At 47.0% G+C, this 21,352-nt stretch overlaps 1 protein-coding gene across 1 annotated transcript; it reads right to left on the bottom strand.

Moving 5' to 3' along the window:
* Positions 1-3,362: 3,362 nt before the first annotated feature.
* Positions 3,363-21,345, bottom strand: LOC129774243 (probable serine/threonine-protein kinase kinX). Its single transcript, XM_055777951.1, has 4 exons — positions 19,960-21,345; positions 12,322-12,501; positions 11,476-11,760; positions 3,363-3,383 (listed from the first exon to the last, which is right to left on the bottom strand). Exons 1-4 carry the CDS (start codon positions 20,767-20,769, stop codon positions 3,363-3,365), a joined length of 1,296 nt encoding a protein of 431 aa, XP_055633926.1. The 5' UTR covers positions 20,770-21,345.
* Positions 21,346-21,352: the final 7 nt, after the last annotated feature.

Raw genomic sequence — 21,352 nt, 5'->3', positions numbered from 1 at the left:
TGGTTTCTCAGCTTCGACAGGCTTGATCTCAGTCACTGGCGAAATTGATTTCTCAGCTTCGACAGGCTTGAGCTCAGTCACTGGCGAAATTGCTTTCTCAGCTTCGACAGGCTTGATGTCAGTCACTGGCGGAATTGGTTCCTCAGCTTCGACAGGCTTGATCTCAGTCACTGGCGAAATTGGTTTCTCAGCTTCGACAGGCTTGACCTCAGTCACTGGCGGAATTGGTTCCTCAGCTTCGACAGGCTTGATCTCAGTCACTGGCGAAATTGATTTCTCAGCTTCGACAGGCTTGAGCTCAGTCACTGGCGAAATTGGTTTCTCAACTTCGACAGGCTTAATCTCAGTCACTGGCGAAATTGGTTTCTCAGCTTCGACAGGCTTGATCTCAGTCACTGGCGGAATTGGTTCCTCAGCTTCGACAGGCTTGATCTCAGTCACTGGCGAAATTGGTTTCACAGCTTCGACAGGCTTGACCTCAGTCACTGGTGAAATTGGTTTCTCAGCTTCGACAGGCTTGATCTCAGTCACTGGCGAAATTGGTTTCTCAGCTTCGACAGGCTTGACCTCAGTCACTGGCGGAATTGGTTCCTCAGCTTCGACAGGCTTGATCTCAGTCACTGGCGAAATTGCTTTCTCAGCTTCGACAGGCTTGAGCTCAGTCACTGGCGAAATTGGTTTCTCAACTTCGACAGGCTTGATCTCAGTCACTGGCGAAATTGGTTTCTCAGCTTCGACAGGCTTGACCTCAGTCACTGGCGAAGTTGGTTTTTCTGGTTCTTCATGTTTGACCTCAGTCACTGGCGAAATTGCTTTCTCAGCTTCGACAGGCTTGAGCTCAGTCACTGGCGAAATTGGTTTCTCAACTTCGACAGGCTTGATCTCAGTCATTGGCGAAATTGGTTTCTCAGCTTCGACAGGCTTGATCTCAGTCACTGGCGGAATTGGTTCCTCAGCTTCGACAGGCTTGATCTCAGTCACTGGCGAAATTGGTTTCACAGCTTCGACAAGCTTGACCTCAGTCACTGGTGAAATTGGTTTCTCAGCTTCGACAGGCTTGATCTCAGTCACTGGCGAAATTGGTTTCTCAGCTTCGACAGGCTTGATCTCAGTCACTGGCGGAATTGGTTCCTCAGCTTCGACAGGCTTGATCTCAGTCACTGGCGAAATTGATTTCTCAGCTTCGACAGGCTTGAGCTCAGTCACTGGCGAAATTGGTTTCTCAACTTCGACAGGCTTAATCTCAGTCATTGGCGAAATTGGTTTCTCAGCTTCGACAGGCTTGATCTCAGTCACTGGCGGAATTGGTTCCTCAGCTTCGACAGGCTTGATCTCAGTCACTGGCGAAATTGGTTTCTCAGCTTCGACAGGCTTGACCTCAGTCACTGGCGAAATTGGTTTCTCAGCTTCGACAGGCTTGACCTCAGTCACTGGCGGAATTGGTTCCTCAGCTTCGACAGGCTTGATCTCAGTCACTGGCGAAATTGGTTTCTCAACTTCGACAGGCTTGATCTCAGTCATTGGCGAAATTGGTTTCTCAGCTTCGACAGGCTTGATCTCAGTCACTGGCGGAATTGGTTCCTCAGCTTCGACAGGCTTGATCTCAGTCACTGGCGAAATTGGTTTCTCAGCTTCGACAGGCTTGACCTCAGTCACTGGCGAAATTGGTTTCTCAGCTTCGACAGGCTTTATCTCAGTCACTGGCGTAGTTGGTTTCTCTGGCTCTTCATGTTTGACGTCAGTCACTGGCGAAATTGGTTTCTCAGCTTCGACAGGCTTGACCTCAGTCACTGGCGGAATTGTTTCCTCAGCTTCGACAGGCTTGATCTCAGTCACTGGCGAAATTGATTTCTCTACTTCGACAGGCTTGATCGCAGTCACTGGCGAAATTGATTTCTCAGCTTCGACAGGCTTGATCTCAGTCACTGGTGAAATTGGTTTCTCTGGTTCTTCAGGTTTGACCTCAGTCACTGGTGAAATTGGTTTCTCAGCCTCGATAGGCTTGATCTCAGGCATTGGTGAAATTGGTTTCTCTGGTTCTTCATGTTTGATCTCAGTCATTGGCAAAATTGGTTTCTCAGCATCGATAGGCTTGATCTCAGGCATTGGTGAAATTGGTTTCTCAGCTTCGACAGGCTTGATCTCAGTCACTGGCGAAGTTGGTTTTTCTGGTTCTTCATGTTTGACCTCAGTCACTGGCGAAATTGCTTTCTCAGCTTCGACAGGCTTGAGCTCAGTCACTGGCGAAATTGGTTTCTCAACTTCGACAGGCTTGATCTCAGTCATTGGCGAAATTGGTTTCTCAGCTTCGACAGGCTTGATCTCAGTCACTGGCGGAATTAGATTCTCAGCTTCGACTGGTTCCACCTCAGTCACTGGTGAAATTGGTTTCTCAGCTTCGACAGGCTTGATCTCAGTCACTGGCGAAATTGGCTTCTCAACTTCGACAGGCTTGATCGCAGTCACTGGCGAAATTGATTTCTCAGCTTCAACAGGCTTGATCTCAGTCACTGGTGAAATTGGTTTCTCAGCTTCGACAGGCTTGATCTCAGTCACTGGCGTAATTGGTTTCTCAGCTTCGATAGGCTTGACCTCAGTCACTGTCGAAATTGGTTTCTCTGGTTCTTCATGTTTGATTTCAGTCACTGGCGAAGTTGGTTTCTCTGGTTCTTCATGTTTGACCTCAGTCACTGGCGAAATTGGTTTCTCAGCTTCGGCAGGCTTGATCTCAGTCACTGACGAAATTGGTTTCTCAGCTTCGACAGGCTTGACCTCAGTCACTTGCGAAATTGGTTTCTCAGCTTCGGTAGGCTTGATCTCAGTCACTTGTGAAATTGGTTTCTCAGCTTCGACAGGCTTGATCTCAGTCACTGGTGAAATTGGTTTCTCAGCTTCAACAGGCTTGATCTCAGTCACTGGCGGAATTGGTTCCTCAGCTTCGACAGGCTTGATCTCAGTCACTGGCGAAATTGCTTTCTCAGCTTCGACAGGCTTGAGCTCAGTCACTGGCGAAATTGGTTTCTCAACTTCGACAGGCTTGATCTCAGTCACTGGCGAAATTGGTTCCTCAGCTTCGACAGGCTTGATCTCAGTCACTGGCGAAATTGGTTTCTCAGCTTCGACAGGCTTGACCTCAGTCACTGGCGGAATTGGTTCCTCAGCTTCGACAGGCTTGATCTCAGTCACTGGCGAAATTGCTTTCTCAGCTTCGACAGGCTTGAGCTCAGTCACTGGCGAAATTGGTTTCTCAACTTCGACAGGCTTGATCTCAGTCACTGGCGAAATTGGTTTCTCAGCTTCGACAGGCTTGACCTCAGTCACTGGTGAAATTGGTTTCTCAGCTTCGACAGGCTTGATCTCAGTCACTGGCGAAGTTGGTTTCTCTGGTTCTTCATGTTTGATCTCAGTCATTGGCGAAATTGGTTTCTCAGCTTCGATAGGCTTGATCTCAGGCATTGGTGAAATTGGTTTCTCAGCTTCGACAGGCTTGATCTCAGTCACTGGCGAAGTTGGTTTTTCTGGTTCTTCATGTTTGACCTCAGTCACTGGCGAAATTGCTTTCTCAGCTTCGACAGGCTTGAGCTCAGTCACTGGCGAAATTGGTTTCTCAACTTCGACAGGCTTGATCTCAGTCATTGGCGAAATTGGTTTCTCAGCTTCGACAGGCTTGATCTCAGTCACTGGCGGAATTGGTTCCTCAGCTTCGACAGGCTTGATCTCAATCACTGGCGAAATTGGTTTCACAGCTTCGACAGGCTTGACCTCAGTCACTGGTGAAATTGGTTTCTCAGCTTCGACAGGCTTGATCTCAGTCACTGGCGAAATTGGTTTCTCAGCTTCGACAGGCTTGACCTCAGTCACTGGCGAAGTTGGTTTTTCTGGTTCTTCATGTTTGACCTCAGTCACTGGCGAAATTGCTTTCTCAGCTTCGACAGGCTTGAGCTCAGTCACTGGCGAAATTGGTTTCTCAACTTCGACAGGCTTGATCTCAGTCATTGGCGAAATTGGTTTCTCAGCTTCGACAGGCTTGATCTCAGTCACTGGCGGAATTGGTTCCTCAGCTTCGACAGGCTTGATCTCAGTCACTGGCGAAATTGGTTTCACAGCTTCGACAAGCTTGACCTCAGTCACTGGTGAAATTGGTTTCTCAGCTTCGACAGGCTTGATCTCAGTCACTGGCGAAATTGGTTTCTCAGCTTCGACAGGCTTGATCTCAGTCACTGGCGGAATTGGTTCCTCAGCTTCGACAGGCTTGATCTCAGTCACTGGCGAAATTGATTTCTCAGCTTCGACAGGCTTGAGCTCAGTCACTGGCGAAATTGGTTTCTCAACTTCGACAGGCTTAATCTCAGTCATTGGCGAAATTGGTTTCTCAGCTTCGACAGGCTTGATCTCAGTCACTGGCGGAATTGGTTCCTCAGCTTCGACAGGCTTGATCTCAGTCACTGGCGAAATTGGTTTCTCAGCTTCGACAGGCTTGACCTCAGTCACTGGCGAAATTGGTTTCTCAGCTTCGACAGGCTTGACCTCAGTCACTGGCGGAATTGGTTCCTCAGCTTCGACAGGCTTGATCTCAGTCACTGGCGAAATTGGTTTCTCAACTTCGACAGGCTTGATCTCAGTCATTGGCGAAATTGGTTTCTCAGCTTCGACAGGCTTGATCTCAGTCACTGGCGGAATTGGTTCCTCAGCTTCGACAGGCTTGATCTCAGTCACTGGCGAAATTGGTTTCTCAGCTTCGACAGGCTTGACCTCAGTCACTGGCGAAATTGGTTTCTCAGCTTCGACAGGCTTTATCTCAGTCACTGGCGAAGTTGGTTTCTCTGGTTCTTCATGTTTGACGTCAGTCACTGGCGAAATTGGTTTCTCAGCTTCGACAGGCTTGACCTCAGTCACTGGCGGAATTGTTTCCTCAGCTTCGACAGGCTTGATCTCAGTCACTGGCGAAATTGATTTCTCTACTTCGACAGGCTTGATCGCAGTCACTGGCGAAATTGATTTCTCAGCTTCGACAGGCTTGATCTCAGTCACTGGTGAAATTGGTTTCTCTGGTTCTTCAGGTTTGACCTCAGTCACTGGTGAAATTGGTTTCTCAGCCTCGATAGGCTTGATCTCAGGCATTGGTGAAATTGGTTTCTCTGGTTCTTCATGTTTGATCTCAGTCATTGGCAAAATTGGTTTCTCAGCATCGATAGGCTTGATCTCAGGCATTGGTGAAATTGGTTTCTCAGCTTCGACAGGCTTGATCTCAGTCACTGGCGAAGTTGGTTTTTCTGGTTCTTCATGTTTGACCTCAGTCACTGGCGAAATTGCTTTCTCAGCTTCGACAGGCTTGATCTCAGTCACTGGCGAAATTGGTTTTTCAGCTTCAACAGGCTTGATCTCAGTCACTGGCGTAATTGGTTTCTCAGCTTCGATAGGCTTGACCTCAGTCACTGGCGAAATTGGTTTCTCTGGTTCTTCATGTTTGATTTCAGTCACTGGCGAAATTGGTTTCTCAGCTTCGACTGGTTTGACCTCAGTCACTGGCGAAATTGGTTTCTCAGCTTCGACAGGCTTGATCTCAGTCACAGGCGAAATTGATTTTTCAGGCGAAATTGGTTTCTCAGCTTCGACAGGCTTTATCTCAGTCACTGGCGAAATTGGTTTCTCAACTTCGACAGGCTTGATCTCAGTCACTGGCGAAATTGGTTTCTCAGCTTCGACAGGCTTGATCTCACTCACTGACGAAATTGGTTGCTCAGCTTCGACTGGTTTGACCTCAGTCATTGGCGACATTGGTTTCTCAGCTTCGACAGGTTTGATCTCAGTCACTGGCGAAATTAGATTCTCAGCTTCGACTGGTTCCACCTCAGTCACTGGTGAAATTGGTTTCTCAGCTTCGACAGGCTTGATCTCAGTCACTGGCGAAATTGGCTTCTCAACTTCGACAGGCTTGATCGCAGTCACTGGCGAAATTGATTTCTCAGCTTCAACAGGCTTGATCTCAGTCACTGGTGAAATTGGTTTCTCAGCTTCGACAGGCTTGATCTCAGTCACTGGCGTAATTGGTTTCTCAGCTTCGATAGGCTTGACCTCAGTCACTGTCGAAATTGGTTTCTCTGGTTCTTCATGTTTGATTTCAGTCACTGGCGAAGTTGGTTTCTCTGGTTCTTCATGTTTGACCTCAGTCACTGGCGAAATTGGTTTCTCAGCTTCGGCAGGCTTGATCTCAGTCACTGACGAAATTGGTTTCTCAGCTTCGACAGGCTTGACCTCAGTCACTTGCGAAATTGGTTTCTCAGCTTCGGTAGGCTTGATCTCAGTCACTTGTGAAATTGGTTTCTCAGCTTCGACAGGCTTGATCTCAGTCACTGGTGAAATTGGTTTCTCAGCTTCAACAGGCTTGATCTCAGTCACTGGCGGAATTGGTTCCTCAGCTTCGACAGGCTTGATCTCAGTCACTGGCGAAATTGCTTTCTCAGCTTCGACAGGCTTGAGCTCAGTCACTGGCGAAATTGGTTTCTCAACTTCGACAGGCTTGATCTCAGTCACTGGCGAAATTGGTTCCTCAGCTTCGACAGGCTTGATCTCAGTCACTGGCGAAATTGGTTTCTCAGCTTCGACAGGCTTGACCTCAGTCACTGGCGGAATTGGTTCCTCAGCTTCGACAGGCTTGATCTCAGTCACTGGCGAAATTGCTTTCTCAGCTTCGACAGGCTTGAGCTCAGTCACTGGCGAAATTGGTTTCTCAACTTCGACAGGCTTGATCTCAGTCACTGGCGAAATTGGTTTCTCAGCTTCGACAGGCTTGACCTCAGTCACTGGTGAAATTGGTTTCTCAGCTTCGACAGGCTTGATCTCAGTCACTGGCGAAGTTGGTTTCTCTGGTTCTTCATGTTTGATCTCAGTCATTGGCGAAATTGGTTTCTCAGCTTCGATAGGCTTGATCTCAGGCATTGGTGAAATTGGTTTCTCAGCTTCGACAGGCTTGATCTCAGTCACTGGCGAAGTTGGTTTTTCTGGTTCTTCATGTTTGACCTCAGTCACTGGCGAAATTGCTTTCTCAGCTTCGACAGGCTTGAGCTCAGTCACTGGCGAAATTGGTTTCTCAACTTCGACAGGCTTGATCTCAGTCATTGGCGAAATTGGTTTCTCAGCTTCGACAGGCTTGATCTCAGTCACTGGCGGAATTGGTTCCTCAGCTTCGACAGGCTTGATCTCAATCACTGGCGAAATTGGTTTCACAGCTTCGACAGGCTTGACCTCAGTCACTGGTGAAATTGGTTTCTCAGCTTCGACAGGCTTGATCTCAGTCACTGGCGAAATTGGTTTCTCAGCTTCGACAGGCTTGACCTCAGTCACTGGCGGAATTGGTTCCTCAGCTTCGACAGGCTTGATCTCAGTCACTGGCGAAATTGATTTCTCAGCTTCGACAGGCTTGAGCTCAGTCACTGGCGAAATTGGTTTCTCAACTTCGACAGGCTTAATCTCAGTTATTGGCGAAATTGGTTTCTCAGCTTCGACAGGCTTGATCTCAGTCACTGGCGGAATTGGTTCCTCAGCTTCGACAGGCTTGATCTCAGTCACTGGCGAAATTGGTTTCTCAGCTTCGACAGGCTTGACCTCAGTCACTGGCGAAATTGGTTTCTCAGCTTCGACAGGCTTGACCTCAGTCACTGGCGGAGTTGGTTCCTCAGCTTCGACAGGCTTGATCTCAGTCACTGGCGAAATTGGTTTCCCAACTTCGACAGGCTTGATCTCAGTCATTGGCGAAATTGGTTTCTCAGCTTCGACAGGCTTGATCTCAGTCACTGGCGGAATTGGTTCCTCAGCTTCGACAGGCTTGATCTCAGTCACTGGCGAAATTGGTTTCTCAGCTTCGACAGGCTTGACCTCAGTCACTGGCGAAATTGGTTTCTCAGCTTCGACAGGCTTGACCTCAGTCACTGGCGGAGTTGGTTCCTCAGCTTCGACAGGCTTGATCTCAGTCACTGGCGAAATTGGTTTCTCAACTTCGACAGGCTTGATCTCAGTCATTGGCGAAATTGGTTTCTCAGCTTCGACAGGCTTGATCTCAGTCACTGGCGGAATTGGTTCCTCAGCTTCGACAGGCTTGACCTCAGTCACTGGCGGAATTGTTTCCTCAGCTTCGACAGGCTTGATCTCAGTCACTGGCGAAATTGATTTCTCTACTTCGACAGGCTTGATCGCAGTCACTGGCGAAATTGATTTCTCAGCTTCGACAGGCTTGATCTCAGTCACTGGTGAAATTGGTTTCTCTGGTTCTTCAGGTTTGACCTCAGTCACTGGTGAAATTGGTTTCTCAGCCTCGATAGGCTTGATCTCAGGCATTGGTGAAATTGGTTTCTCTGGTTCTTCATGTTTGATCTCAGTCATTGGCAAAATTGGTTTCTCAGCTTCGATAGGCTTGATCTCAGGCATTGGTGAAATTGGTTTCTCAGCTTCGACAGGCTTGATCTCAGTCACTGGCGAAGTTGGTTTTTCTGGTTCTTCATGTTTGACCTCAGTCACTGGCGAAATTGCTTTCTCAGCTTCGACAGGCTTGATCTCAGTCACTGGCGAAATTGGTTTTTCAGCTTCAACAGGCTTGATCTCAGTCACTGGCGTAATTGGTTTCTCAGCTTCGATAGGCTTGACCTCAGTCACTGGCGAAATTGGTTTCTCTGGTTCTTCATGTTTGATTTCAGTCACTGGCGAAATTGGTTTCTCAGCTTCGACTGGTTTGACCTCAGTCACTGGCGAAATTGGTTTCTCAGCTTCGACAGGCTTGATCTCAGTCACTGGCGAAATTGGCTTCTCAACTTCGACAGGCTTGATCGCAGTCACTGGCGAAATTGATTTCTCAGCTTCGACAGGCTTGATCTCAGTCACTGGCGAAATTGGTTTCTCTGGTTCTTCATGTTTGATTTCAGTCACAGGCGAAATTGGTTTCTCAGCTTCGACAGGCTTTATCTCAGTCACTGGCGAAATTGGTTTCTCAACTTCGACAGGCTTGATCTCAGTCACTGGCGAAATTGGTTTCTCAGCTTCGACAGGCTTGATCTCACTCACTGACGAAATTGGTTTCTCAGCTTCGACTGGTTTGACCTCAGTCATTGGCGACATTGGTTTCTCAGCTTCGACAGGTTTGATCTCAGTCACTGGCGAAATTAGATTCTCAGCTTCGACAGGCTTGATCTCAGTCACTGGCGAAATTGGTTTTTCAACATCAACAGGCTTGATCTCAGTCACTGGCGTAATTGGTTTCTCAGCTTCGATAGGCTTGACCTCAGTCACTGTCGAAATTGGTTTCTCTGGTTCTTCATGTTTGATTTCAGTCACTGGCGAAGTTGGTTTCTCTGGTTCTTCATGTTTGACCTCAGTCACTGGCGAAATTGGTTTCTCAGCTTCGGCAGGCTTGATCTCAGTCACTGGCGAAATTGGTTTCTCAGCTTCGACAGGCTTGACCTCAGTCACTCGCGAAATTGGTTTCTCAGCTTCGGTAGGCTTGATCTCAGTCACTTGTGAAATTGGTTTCTCAGCTTCGACAGGCTTGATCTCAGTCACTGGTGAAATTGGTTTCTCAGCTTCAACAGGCTTGATCTCAGTCACTGGTGAAATTGGTTTCCCAGCTTCGACAGGCTTGATTTCTGTCACTGGCGAAATTGGTTTCTCAATTTCAACAGGCTTGATCGCAGTCATTGGTGAAATTGATTTTCCAGCTTCGACAGGCTTGATCTCAGTCACTGACGAAATTGGTTTCTCAGCTTCAACAGGCTTGATCTCAGCCACTGGCGAAATTGGTTTCTCAGCTTCGACAGGCTTGATCTCAGTCACTGGCGAAGTTGGTTTCTCTGATTCTTCATATTTGACCTCAGTCACTGGCGAAATTGGTTTCTCAGCTTCGACAGGCTTGACCTCAGTCACTGGCGAAATTGGTTTCTCTGATTCTTCATGTATGACCTCAGTCACTGGCGAAATCAGTTTCTCAGCTTCGACAGGCTTGATCTCAGTCACTGGCGAAATTGGTTTCTCAGCGCCAACAGGTTTGACCTCAGTCACTGGCGAAATTGGTTTCTTAGCTTCGACAGGTTTGACCTCAGTCACTGGCGTAATTGATATCTCCGCTTCGATAGGCTTGATCTCAGTCACTGGCGAAAATGGTTTCTCAGCTTCGACAGGCTTGGCCTCAGTCACTGGCGAAATTGATTTCTCAGCTTCGACAGGCTTGATCTCAGTCACTGGCGAAGTTGGTTTCTCTGGTTCTTCATGTTTGACCTCAGTCACTGGCGAAATTGGTTTCTCAGCTTCGGCAGGCTTGATCTCAGTCACTGGCGAAATTGGTTTCTCAGCTTCGACAGGCTTGACCTCAGTCACTTGCGAAATTGGTTTCTCAGCTTCGGTAGGCTTGATCTCAGTCACTTGTGAAATTGGTTTCTCAGCTTCGACAGGCTTGATCTCAGTCACTGGTGAAATTGGTTTCTCAGCTTCAACAGGCTTGATCTCAGTCACTGGTGAAATTGGTTTCCCAGCTTCGACAGGCTTGATCTCAGTCACTGGCGAAGTTGGTTTCTCTGATTCTTCATATTTGACCTCAGTCACTGGTGAAATTGGTTTCTCAGCTTCGACAGGCTTGACCTCAGTCACTGGCGAAATTGGTTTCTCTGATTCTTCATGTTTGACCTCAGTCATTGGTTTCTCAGCTTCGACAGGCTTGACCTCATTCACTGGTGAAATTGGTTTCTCAGCTTCGATAGGCTTTACCCCAGTCACTGGTGAAATTGGTTTCTCAGCTTCGACAGGCTTGATCTCAGTCACTGGCGAAAATGGTTTCTCAGCTTCGACAGACTTGACCTCAGTCACTGGCGGAATTGATTTCTCCGCTTCGATATGCTTGATCTCAGTCATTGGCGAAATTGGTTTCTCAACTTCGACAGGCTTGACCTCAGTCACTGGCGAAATTGGTTTCTCTGATTCTTCATGTTTGACCTCAGTCACTGGCGAAATTGGTTTCTCAGCTTCGACAGGCTTGACCTCAGTCACTGGCGAAATTGGTTTCTCAGCTTCGACAGGTTTGATCTCAGTCACTGGTGAAATTGGTTTCTTAGCTTCAACAGGCTTGATCTCAGTCACTGGTGAAATTGGTTTCTCAGCTTCGACAGGCTTGATCTCAGTCATTGGCGGAATTGGTTTCTCAGCTTCGAATGGTTTGACCTCAGTCACTGACGAAATTGGTTTCTCAGCTTCGACAGGCTTGATCTCAGTCACTGGCGAAATTGGTTTCTCAGCTTCGACAGGCTTGATCTCAGTCACTGGCGAAATTGATATTTCAGCTTCGACTGGTTCCACCTCAGTCACTGGTGAAATTGGTTTCTCAGCTTCGACAGGCTTCACCTCAGTCACAGGCGAAATTGGTTTCTCAGTTTCGACAGGCTTGATCTCAGTCACTGGCGAAATTGGTTTCTCAACTTCGACAGGCTTGATCTCAGTCACTGGCGAAATTGATTTTTCAGCTTCGACTGGTTCCACCTCAGTCACTGGTGAAATTGGTTTCTCAGCTTCGACAGGCTTCACCTCAGTCACAGGCGAAATTGGTTTCTCAGCTTCGACAGGCTTCACCTCAGTCACAGGCGAAATTGGTTTCTCAGCTTCGACAGGCTTGATCTCAGTAACAGGCGATATTGATTTTTCAGCTTCGACTGGTTCCACCTCAGTCACTGGTGAAATTGGTTTCTCAGCTTCGACAGGCTTCACCTCAGTCACAGGCGAAATTGGTTTCTCAGTTTCGACAGGCTTGATCTCAGTCACTGGCGAAATTGGTTTCTCAACTTCGACAGGCTTGATCTCAGTCACTGGCGAAATTGATTTTTCAGCTTCGACTGGTTCCACCTCAGTCACTGGTGAAATTGGTTTCTCAGCTTCGACAGGCTTGATCTCAGTCAATGTTGAAATTGGTTTCTCAGCTTCGACAGGCTTGATCTCAGTCAATGGCGAAATTGGTTTCTCAGTTTCGACAGGCTTGACCTCAGTCACAGGCGAAATTGGTTTCACAGCTTCGACTGGTTCCACCTCAGTCACTGGTGAAATTGGTTTCTCAGCTTCGACAGGCTTCACCACAGTCACAGGCGAAATTGGTTTCTCTGGTTCGACTGGTTTGACCTCAGTCACTGGCGAAATTGGTTTCTCAGCTTCGACGGGTTTGACCTCAGTCACTGGCGAAATTGGTTTCTCAGCTTCGACAGGCTTGATCTCAGTCATTGACGAAATTGGTTCTTCAGCTTCGACAGGCTTGACCTCAGTCACTGGCGAAATTGGTTTCTCAGCTTCGACAGGCTTTACCTCAGTCACAGGCGAAGATGGTTTCACAGCTTCGACTGGTTCCACCTCAGTCACTGGTGAAATTGGTATCTCAGCTTCGACAGTCTTGACCTCAGTCACAGGCGAAGTTGGTTTCTTATCTTCGACAGGCTTGATCTCAATCACTGGCGAAATGGGTTTCTCTGGTTCTTCATGTTTGACCTCAGTCACAGGCGAAATTGGTTTCTCAGCTTCGACAGGCTTGATCTCAGTCACTGGCGAAGTTGGTTTCTTTGATTCTTCATGTTTGACCTCAGCCACTGGCGAAATTGGTTCCTCAGCTTCGACAGGCTTGACCTCAGTCACTGGCGAAATTGGTTTCTCATCTTCAACAGGCTTGATCGCAGTCATTGGTGAAATTGGTTTCCCAGCTTCGACAGGCTTGACCTCAGCAACTGGCGAAATTGGTTTCTCAGCTTCGACAGGCTTGATCTCAGTCACAGGCGAAATTGGTTTCTCAGCTTCGACAGGCTTGATCTCAGTCACAGGCGAAATTGATTCTTCAGCTTCGACTGGTTCCACCTCAGTCACTGTTAAAATTGGTTTCTCAGCTTCGACAGGTCTGATCTCAGTCACTGGCGAAGTTGGTTTCTCAGCTTCGACAGGCTTGACCTCAGCAACTGGCGAAATTGGTTTCTCAGCTTCGGTAGGCTTGATCTCAGTCATTGGTGAAATTGGTTTCTCAGCTTCGACAGGCTTGATCTCAGTCACTGGTGAAATTGGTTTCCCATCTTCGACAGGCTTGATTGCAGTCACTGGCGAAATTGGTTTCTCAACTTCAACAGGCTTGATCGCAGTCATTGGTGAAATTGGTTTCCCAGCTTCGACAGGCTTGATCTCAGTCACTGGCGGAATTGGTTTCTTAGCTTCGACAGGCTTGATCTCAGCCACTGGCGAAATTGGTTTCTCAGCTTCGACAGGCTTGATCTCAGTCACTGGCGAAGTTGGTTTCTTTGATTCTTCATGTTTGACCTCAGCCACTGGCGAAATTGGTTCCTCAGCTTCGACAGGCTTGACCTCAGTCACTGGCGAAATTGGTTTCTCATCTTCAACAGGCTTGATCGCAGTCATTGGTGAAATTGGTTTCCCAGCTTCGACAGGCTTGATCTCAGTCACTGGCGAAATTGGTTTCTCTTCTTCAGCAGGCTTGATCTCAGTCACTGGCGGAGTTGGTTTCTCTGACTCTTCATGTTTGACCTCAGTCACTGGCGAAATTGGTTTGTCAGCTTCGACAGGCTTGATCTCAGTCACTGGTGAAATTGGTTTCTCAGCTTCGACAGGCTTGATCTCAGTCACCAGCGAAACTGGTTTCTCTGGTTTTTCATGTTTGACCTCAGTCACTGGCGAAATTGGTTTCTCTGGTTCTTCATGTTTGACCTCAGTCACTGGCGAAATTGGTTTGGCAGCTTCGAAAGGCTTGATCTCAGTCATTGGTGAAATAGGTTTCTCAGATTCGACAGGCTTGATCTCAGTCACTGGCGAATTTGGTTTCTCTGCTTCGACAGGCTTGATCTCAGTCACTGGCGAAATTGGTTTCTCAGCTTCGACAGGCTTGACCTCAGTTACTGGCGAAATTGGTTTCTCAGCTTCGATAGGCTTGACCTCAGTCACTGGCGAAATTGGTTTCGCAGTTTGGACTGGTTTGACCTCAGGCACTGGTGAAATTGGTTTCTCAGCTTCAACAGGCTTGATCTCAATCAATGGCGGAAATAGTTTCTCTGCTTCATCATGTTTAACATCAGTTACTTCCGAGGTTGTTACTTTTGATCCATCACTTCTGGTCCCTTGGATCGTTAAAATAGTTTCTTCTGATTTCAGATGTGTAACTTGCTGTCTAATCGAAATGATTTTATCAGTCAGTAATATCACTTGTTTCTCATACTCGACGCGCTCTACCTCTGTCACGAATGAATCTGGTTTCTCTGATTCTTCGTGTTCGACCAAAGTCACTGGCGAAATTGGTTTCTCAGCTTTGACAGGCTTGACCTCAGTCACTGGCGAAATTGGTTTCTCTGGTTCTTCAAGTTTGACCTCAGCCACTGGCGAAATTGGTTTCTCAGCTTCGACAGGCTTGACCTCAGGCACTGGTGAAATTGGTTTCTCAGCTTCGGCAGGCTTGATCTCAGTCACTGGCGAAATTGTCTTCTCAGCTTCGACAGGCTTGATCTCAGTCAATGGCGAAATTGGTTTCTCATCTTTGACAGGCTTGATCCCAGTCACTGGCGAAGTTGGTTTCTCTGGTTCTTCATGTTTGATCTCAGTCACTGGCGAAATTGGTTTCTTACCTTCAACAGGTTTAATCTCAGTCACTGGCAAAATTAGTTTATCGGCTTCGATAGGTTTGATCTCAGTCACTGGCGAAATTGGTTTCTCAGCTTCGACAGGTTTGATCGTACTCACTGGCGAAATTGGTTCCTCAGCTTCGCCAGGTTCGATCTCAGTCAATGGCGAAATTGGTTTCTCAGCTTCGACAGGTTTGATATCAGTCACTGGCGAAATTGGTTTCTTAGCTTCGACAGGTTTGATCACAGTCACTGGCGAAAGTGGTTTCTTGGCTTCGATAGGCTTGACCTCAGTCACTGGCGAAATTGGTTTCTCAGCTTCGACAGGCTTGATTTCAGTCATTAGCGAAATTGGTTCCTGAGCTTCGATAGGTTTAATATCAGTCACTGGTGAAATTGGTTTCTCAGCTTCGACAGGTCTGATCTCAGTCACTGGCGAAGTTGGTTTCTCAGCTTCGATAGGTTTGATCTCAGTCACTGGCGAAATTGGTTTCTCAGCTTCGACAGGTTTGATCTCAGTCACTGGCGAAATTGGTTTCTCAGCTTCGACAGGTTTGATCTCAGTCACTGGCGAAATTGGTTTCTCAGCTTCGACAGGTTTGATCTCAGTTACTGGCGAAATTGGTTTCTTAGTTTCGACAGGCTTGATCTCAGTCACTGGCGAAATTGGTTTCTCAACTTCGACAGGTCTGATCTCAGTCACTGGCGAAGTTGGTTTCTCAGCTTCGATAGGTTTGATCTCAGTCACTGGCGCAATTGGTTTCTCAGCTTCGACAGGTTTGATCTCAGTCACTGGCGAAATTGGTTTCTCAGCTTCGACAGGTTTGATCTCAGTTACTGGCGAAATTGGTTTCTTAGTTTCGACAGGCTTGATCTCAGTCACTGGCGAAATTGGTTTCTCAACTTCGACAGGTGTGATCTCACTCACTGGTGAAATTGGTTTTTCAGCTTCGATAGGTTTGATCTCAGTCACTGGCGCAATTGGTTTCTCAGCTTCGACAGGTTTGATCTCAGTCACTGGCGAAATTGGTTTCTCAGCTTCGACAGGTTTGATCTCAGTTACTGGCGAAATTGGTTTCTTAGTTTCGACAGGCTTGATCTCAGTCACTGGCGAAATTGGTTTCTCAACTTCGACAGGTCTGATCTCAGTCACTGGCGAAGTTGGTTTCTCAGCTTCGATAGGTTTGATCTCAGTCACTGGCGCAATTGGTTTCTCAGCTTCGACAGGTTTGATCTCAGTCACTGGCGAAATTGGTTTCTCAGCTTCGACAGGTTTGATCTCAGTTACTGGCGAAATTGGTTTCTTAGTTTCGACAGGCTTGATCTCAGTCACTGGCGAAATTGGTTTCTCAACTTCGACAGGCTTGATCTCAGTCACTGGCGAAATTGGTTTCTCAACTTCGACAGGTCTGATCTCAGTCACTGGCGAAGTTGGTTTCTCAGCTTCGATAGGTTTGATCTCAGTCACTGGCGAAATTGGTTTCTCAGCTTCGACAGGTTTGATCTCAGTCACTGGCGAAATTGGTTTCTCAGCTTCGACAGGTTTGATCTCAGTCACTGGCGAAATTGGTTTCTCAGCTTCGACAGGTTTGATCTCAGTTACTGCCGAAATTGGTTTCAAAGTTTCGACAGGCTTGATCTCAGTCACTGGCGAAATTGGTTTCTCAACTTCGACAGGTCTGATCTCAGTCACTGGCGAAGTTGGTTTCTCAGCTTCGATAGGTTTGATCTCAGTCACTGGCGCAATTGGTTTCTCAGCTTCGACAGGTTTGATCTCAGTCACTGGCGAAATTGGTTTCTCAGCTTCGACAGGTTTGATCTCAGTTACTGGCGAAATTGGTTTCTTAGTTTCGACAGGCTTGATCTCAGTCACTGGCGAAATTGGTTTCTCAACTTCGACAGGTGTGATCTCACTCACTGGTGAAATTGGTTTTTCAGCTTCGGCAGGTTTGATCTCAGTGACTAGCGAAATTGGTTTCTCTGGTTTTTCATGTTTGACATCAGTCACTGGCGAAATTGGTTTCTCAGCTTCGACAGGCTTTATCTCAGTCACTGGCGAAATTGGTTTCTCAGCTTCGATAGGTTTGATCTCAGTCACTGGCGCAATTGGTTTCTCAGCTTCGACAGGTTTGATCTCAGTCACTGGCGAAGTTGGTTTCTCAGCTTCGACAGGCTTGATCTCAGTCACTGGTGAAATTGGTTTCTCAGCTTCGACAGGCTTGATCTCAGTCACTGGCGAAATTGGTTTCTCAGCTTCGACTGGCTTGATCTCAGTCACTGGCGAAATTGGTTTCTTATCTTCGACAGGTTTGATCTCAGTCACTGGCGAAATTGGTTTCTCAGCTTCGACAGGCTTGATCTCAGTCAATGTTGAAATTGGTTTCTCAGCTTCGACAGGCTTGATCTCAGACAATGGCGAAATTGGTTTCTCAGCTTCGACAGGATTGATCTCAGTCACTGGCCAAATTGGTTTCTCAGCTTCGGTAGGTTTGATCTCAGTCACTGGCGAAACTGGTTCCTCAACTTCGACTGGTTTGACCTCAGTCACTGGTGAAATTGGTTTCCCAGCTTTGACAGGCTTGATCTCAGTCATTGGCGAAATTGGTTTCTCAGCTTCGACAGGCTTGATCTCAGTCACTGGCGAAATTGGTTTCTCAGCTTCGGCAGATTTGATCTCAGTCACTGGCGAAATTGGTTCCTCAACTTCGACTGGTTTGACCTCAGTCACTGGTGAAATTGGTTTCCCAGCTTTGACAGGCTTGATCTCAGTCATTGGCGAAATTGGTTTCTCAGCTTCGGCAGATTTGATCTCAGTCACTGGCGAAATTGGTTCCTCAACTTCGACTGGTTTGACCTCAGTCACTGGTGAAATTGGTTTCCCAGCTTTGACAGGCTTGATCTCAGTCATTGGCGAAATTGGTTTCTCAGCTTCGACAGGCTTGATTTCAGTCAATTTTGAAATTGGTTTCTCTGATTCTTCATGTTTGACCTCAGTCACTGGCGAAATTGGTTTCTCAGCTTCGACAGGCTTGACCTCAGTCCCTGGCGAAATTGGTTTCTCAACTTCGACAGGTCTGATCTCAGTTACTGGCGAAGTTGGTTTCTCAGCTTCGATAGGTTTGATCTCAGTCACTGGCGCAATTGGTTTCTCAGCTTCGACAGGTTTGATCTCAGTCACTGGCGAAATTGGTTTCTCAGCTTTGACAGGTTTGATCTCAGTTACTGGCGAAATTGGTTTCTCAGTTTCGACAGGCTTGATCTCAGTCACTGGCGAAATTGGCTTCTCAACTTCGGCAGGTGTGATCTCACTCACTGGTGAAATTGGTTTTTCAGCTTCGGCAGGTTTGATCTCAGTGACTAACGAAATTGGTTTCTCTGGTTCTTCATGTTTGACATCAGTCACTGGCGAAATTGGTTTCTTAGCTTCGACAGGCTTTATCTCAGTCACTGGCGAAATTGGTTTCTCAGCTTCGATAGGTTTGATCTCAGTCACTGGCGAAATTGGTTTCTCAGCTTCGACTGGTTTGATCTCAGTCACTGGTGAAATTGGTTTCTCAGCTTTGACAGGCTTGATCTCAGTCATTGGCGAAATTGGTTTCTCAGCTTCGACAGGTTTGATCTCACTCACTGGCGAAATTGGTTTCTCAATTTCGACAGGCTTGATCTCAGTCATTGGCGAAATTGGTTTCTCAGCTTCGATAGGTTTGATCTCAGTCACTGGCGCAATTGGTTTCTCAGCTTCGACAGGTTTGATCTCAGTCACTGGCGAAATTGGTTTCTCAGCTTCGACAGGTTTGATCTCAGTTACTGGCGAAATTGGTTTCTCAGTTTCGACAGGCTTGATCTCAGTCACTGGCGAAATTGGTTTCTCAACTTCGACAGGTGTGACCTCACTCACTGGTGAAATTGGTTTTTCAGCTTCGGTAGGTTTGATCTCAGTGACTAGCGAAATTGGTTTCTCTGGTTCTTCATGTTTGACATCAGTCACTGGCGAAATTGGTTTCTTAGCTTCGACAGGCTTTATCTCAGTCACTGGCGAAATTGGTTTCTCAGCTTCGATAGGTTTGATCTCAGTCACTGGCGAAATTGGTTTCTCAGCTTCGACTGGTTTGATCTCAGTCACTGGTGAAATTGGTTTCTCAGCTTTGACAGGCTTGATCTCAGTCATTGCCGAAATTGGTTTCTCAGCTTCGACAGGTTTGATCTCACTCACTGGCGAAATTGGTTTCTCAATTTCGACAGGCTTGATCTCAGTCATTGGCGAAATTGGTTTCTCAGCTTCGACAGGTTTGATCTCACTCACTGGCGATATTGGTTTCTCAATTTCGACAGGCTTGACCTCAGTCACTGGCGAAATTGGTTTCTCAGCTTCGACTGGTTTAATCTCAGTCACTGGTGAAATTGGTTTCTCAGCTTTGACAGGCTTGACCTCTGTCACTGGCGAAATTGGTTTCTCAGCTTCGACAGGTTTGATCTCACTCACTGGCGAAATTGGTTTCTCAATTTCGACAGGCTTGACCTCAGTCACTGGCGAAATTGGTTTCTCAGCTTCGACTGGTTTAATCTCAGTCACTGGTGAAATTGGTTTCTCAGCTTTGACAGGCTTGATCTCAGTCATTGGCGAAATTGGTTTATCAGCTTCGACAGGTTTGATCTCAGCCACTGGCGAAATTGGTTTCTCAGCTTTGACAGGCTTGATCTCAGTCATTGGCGAAATTGGTTTCTCAGCTTCGACAGGTTTGATCTCACTCACTGGCGAAATTGGTTTCTCAATTTCGAAAGGCTTGACCTCAGTCACTGGCGAAATTGGTTTCTCAGCTTCGACAGGTTTGATCTCAGTAACTGGTGAAATTGGTTTCTTATCTTCGACAGGTTTGATCTCAGTCACTGGCGAAATTGGTTTCTCAGCTTCGACTGGCTTGATCTCAGTCACTGGCGAAATTGGTTTCTTATCTTCGACAGGTTTGATCTCAGTCACTGGCGAAATTGGTTTCTCAGCTTCGACAGGTTTGATCTCAGTCACTGGCGAAATTGGTTTCTCAGCTTCGACAGGCTTGATCTCAGTCACTGGTGATATTAGTTTCTCAGCTTCGACAGGCTTGATCTCAGTCAATGTTGAAGTTGGTTTCTCAGCTTCGACAGGCTTGATCTCAGTCAATGGCGATATTGGTTTCTCAGCTTCGACAGGCTTGATCTCAGTCACTGGCGAAATTGGTTTCTCAGCTTCGGCAGATTTGATCTCAGTCACTGGCGAAATTTGTTCCTCAATATCGACTGGTTTGACCTCAGTCACTGGCGAAATTGGTTTCTCAGCTTCGACTGGTTTGATCTCAGTCACTGGTGAAATTGGTTTATCAGCTTCGATAGGTTTGATCTCAGTCACTGGCGAAATTGGTTTCTCAGCTTCGACAGGCTTGATCTCAGTCACTGGTGATATTAGTTTCTCAGCTTCGACAGGCTTGATCTCAGTCAATGTTGAAGTTGGTTTCTCAGCTTCGACAGGCTTGATCTCAGTCAATGGCGATATTGGTTTCTCAGCTTCGACAGGCTTGATCTCAGTCACTGGCGAAATTGGTTTCTCAGCTTCGGCAGATTTGATCTCAGTCACTGGCGAAATTTGTTCCTCAATATCGACTGGGTTGACCTCAGTCACTGGCGAAATTGGTTTCTCAGCTTTGACAGGCTTGATCTCAGTCATTGGCGAAATTGGTTTCTCAGCTTCGACAGGTTTGATCTTACTCACTGGCGAAATTGGTTTCTCAATTTCGACAGGCTTGACCTCAGTCACTGGCGAAATTGGTTTCTCAGCTTCGACAGGCTTGATCTCAGTCACTAGTGAAATTGGTTTCTCAGGTTCGACAGGCTTGATCTCAGTCACTGGTGAAATTGGTTTCTCAGCTTCGACTGGCTTGATCTCAGTCACTGGCGGAATTGGTTTCTTATCTTCGACAGGTTTGATCTCAGTCACTGGCGAAATTGGTTTCTCAGCTTCGACAGGCTTGATCTCAGACAATGGCGAAATTGGTTTCTCAGCTTCGGCAGATTTGATCTCAGTCACTGGCGAAATTGGTTCCTCAACTTCGACTGGTTTGACCTCAGTCACTAGTGAAATTGGTTTCCCAGCTTTGACAGGCTTGATCTCAGTCATTGGCGAAATTGGTTTCTCAGCTTCGACAGGCTTGATTTCAGTCAATTTTGAAATTGGTTTCTCTGATTCTTCATGTTTGACCTCAGTCACTGGCAAAATTGGTTTCTCAGCTTCGACAGGCTTGACCTCAGTCACTGGCGAAATTGGTTTCTCAGCTTCGACAGGCTTGATCTCAGTCACTGGCGAAGTTGGTTTCTCAGCTTCGATAGGTTTGATCTCAGTCACTGGCGCAATTGGTTTCTCAGTTTCGACAGGTTTGATCTCAGTGACTGGCGAAATTGGTTTCTCTGGTTCTTCATGTTTGACATCAGTCACTGGCGAAATTGGTTTCTCAGCTTCGATAGGTTTAATCTCAGTCACTGGCGAAATTGGTTTCTCAGCTTCGACTGGTTTGATCTCAGTCACTGGTGAAATTGGTTTATCAGCTTCGACATGTTTGATCTCAGTCACTGGCGAAATTGGTTTCTCAGCTTCGACAGGTTTGATCTCAGTCAGTGGCGAAATAGGTTTCTCAGCTTCGACAGCCTTGATCTCAGTCACTGGTAAAATTGGTTTCTCAACTTCGACAGGCTTGATCTCAGTC

This window comes from Toxorhynchites rutilus, chromosome 3 (assembly GCF_029784135.1).
Source record: "Toxorhynchites rutilus septentrionalis strain SRP chromosome 3, ASM2978413v1, whole genome shotgun sequence".
In the NCBI taxonomy this organism is placed as follows: domain Eukaryota; kingdom Metazoa; phylum Arthropoda; class Insecta; order Diptera; family Culicidae; genus Toxorhynchites; species Toxorhynchites rutilus.
The sequence above is the reverse complement of the archived record's forward strand: the minus strand, read 5'-3'. Positions and strand labels throughout refer to the sequence as shown.

Excerpts from the sequence above, each read along its gene's own strand:
- LOC129774243 (XM_055777951.1), bottom strand. The coding sequence starts at position 20,769 with ATGACTGAGATCAAGCCTGTCAAAGCTGGGAAACCAATTTCACTAGTG. Across the intron at positions 11,761-12,321 it reads CATCTTCGCCTGTGACTGAG|AAACCAATTTCGCCTGTGAC; the intron begins GTAAAGCCTGTC and ends GTCGAAACTGAG. Across the intron at positions 3,384-11,475 it reads CTGAAAAATCAATTTCGCCA|AGAAACCAACTTCGCCAGTG; the intron begins GTGACTGAGATC and ends ATGAAGAACCAG.